Source organism: Pteropus medius, unplaced genomic scaffold, assembly GCF_902729225.1.
Source record: "Pteropus medius unplaced genomic scaffold, Ma_sr-lr_union100, whole genome shotgun sequence".
NCBI classification, from domain to species: domain Eukaryota; kingdom Metazoa; phylum Chordata; class Mammalia; order Chiroptera; family Pteropodidae; genus Pteropus; species Pteropus medius.
Window position 1 is genome coordinate 2,271 of NW_024352014.1, and position 1,904 is coordinate 4,174.

The window sequence follows — 1,904 nt, forward strand, 5'->3', positions numbered from 1 at the left end:
AATATTAACCATTTGTTCTTTATTTTGGGATGTTCTTTCTTAAATATGAGATCCTTGCCTTCTGTTCTGGAATCCTGAATATACTGTTACCCAGGTTCCAAGCCCCAAATTCTTTTAGGACTCTCCTAGGGGGTGTTACTTTCTCCAGGATTTTTATGTGGTGCATAATGCCAGTTTATATCCCCTGGTGAGACTTTGATTCGACTCAGTTTTGTGTCAGATAACTTTTCATACTTGCGATAATTGAATTCAACTGGATGATCATCATCATCATGATCATGATCATGATTAATAATAATGAAAACTATAAAGTTTTCTAAAGATGCTGGTAGATTGAACTTATATATTCAAGTATACAGTTTGGTTATTTTCTTTTCCCTCTTTCTCCCTACAGATTGTTCTTAGGGGCAACCACGTAAATGGCTGACAGAAATGTCAGTGTGATAACTGAATTCGTCCTCCTGGGGTTGACTGACAACCCTGAACTGAATACTGTCCTTTTTGTGCTGTTTCTCTTGATCTATCTCATTACTGTGGTGGGCAACATCTGGGTTATCACGATAATTCTGGCTAGTGCCCAGCTTCATTCTCCCAAGTACTTTTTCCTTTGCCAGTTGGCTTTCTTGGATTTCTGCTATTCCTCAGTCTTTATTCCCAAAATGTTAGTGAACTACATAGCAGGACAGAAGGTCATCTCCTATCACGGTTGCCTCCTTCAGTATTCCTTTGTCAGCATGTTCCTAACCACCGAATGCTTTCTCCTGGCCGCAATGGCGTATGATCGGTATGTTGCCATCTGCTACCCACTTCACTACAAAGGTCTCATGACCCCCACGTTGTGCATCCACCTGGTGACCGCTTCCTACCTACTAGGTTGTGCTAACTCACTCATTCACTTGAGTGACTTGCTCAGTCTGTCTTTCTGTGGGGCCAACGTCATTAACCATTATTTCTGTGATATTCCATTGCTCTTTCAACTTTCGTGTTCTGACACCCGATACAGTGAGATTCTGTTTATTGTCCTCTCTGGAACGACATCAGTGACTACCTTTCTGATAGTAGTTAGTTCTTATCTGAGGATCCTTCTCACCGTTCTGAAGATACACTCTACGAGGGGCAGATACAAAGCCTTCTCTACATGTGCTTCCCACCTGACAGTGGTGACTCTCTTCTATGGAACGGTGATATTTACGTATCTGGGAACCAGCTCTAGCTACCAACAGGACAGAGCCAAAATCCTGTCCATGTTTTATACCCTTTTGCTGCCAATACTAAATCTTCTGATATACAGTGTGAAAAACACAGAGGCCAAAGAAGCAATGAAAAGAATTATTATGAGAAAAATATTTGCTGAGTGACCATGAGTAGAAACATTTAAGAAATATTTATTGATGCTACAGACAAGTACATTGTTAAATACGTGTGGGTCTTGTTGGAGAGAAAAAGGATGGTATTTTTAAGGATTTCAAAACATGGTCATTGGACAAAAATCAAGAAAACAGAAGCATATTAAATCAAGCAAAAATGAAAGACATTCTGAAGTATAAAATTAAAGATAAAGGTATTATTTGGGTATACTATAAAACCAGAAGGAACCCAGATGTCTTTAAATATTTCTTACTCAAGCTATAAATTGGTACGGTGCATTTTCTCAATAGTTTTAGGCTGCAATATAAAGAGATAACAAAAATTAACTTCTTAGATCTAGCAAGACCTTATTTGTACACAAAGATATTTCTCCAACAATAACTAAAGAACCATATTTGTTTCTTCTCCTTCTGTACTTTGTGGTCTCCTTGTTTCTGATAAGACTTTTTGCTTTTTCAACTAAACCAGTTATTTAATCTCATGTTATGTCGTGTGGGTGAATACAGTCTCCATAATCAGCCTGAAGATATGAGATT

General features: G+C 38.3%; 1 protein-coding gene across 1 annotated transcript; it reads left to right on the forward strand.

The window, feature by feature from the left end:
- The first annotated feature begins 419 nt into the window (after window positions 1–419).
- LOC120589317 (olfactory receptor 1052-like) lies at window positions 420–1,358 on the forward strand. The gene has a single exon (XM_039846857.1). The coding sequence runs from the start codon at window positions 420–422 to the stop codon at window positions 1,356–1,358; it is 939 nt and encodes a 312-aa protein (XP_039702791.1).
- The last annotated feature ends 546 nt before the right edge of the window (window positions 1,359–1,904 follow it).

Excerpts from the sequence above, each read along its gene's own strand:
- LOC120589317 (XM_039846857.1), top strand. The coding sequence starts at position 420 with ATGGCTGACAGAAATGTCAGTGTGATAACTGAATTCGTCCTCCTGGGG.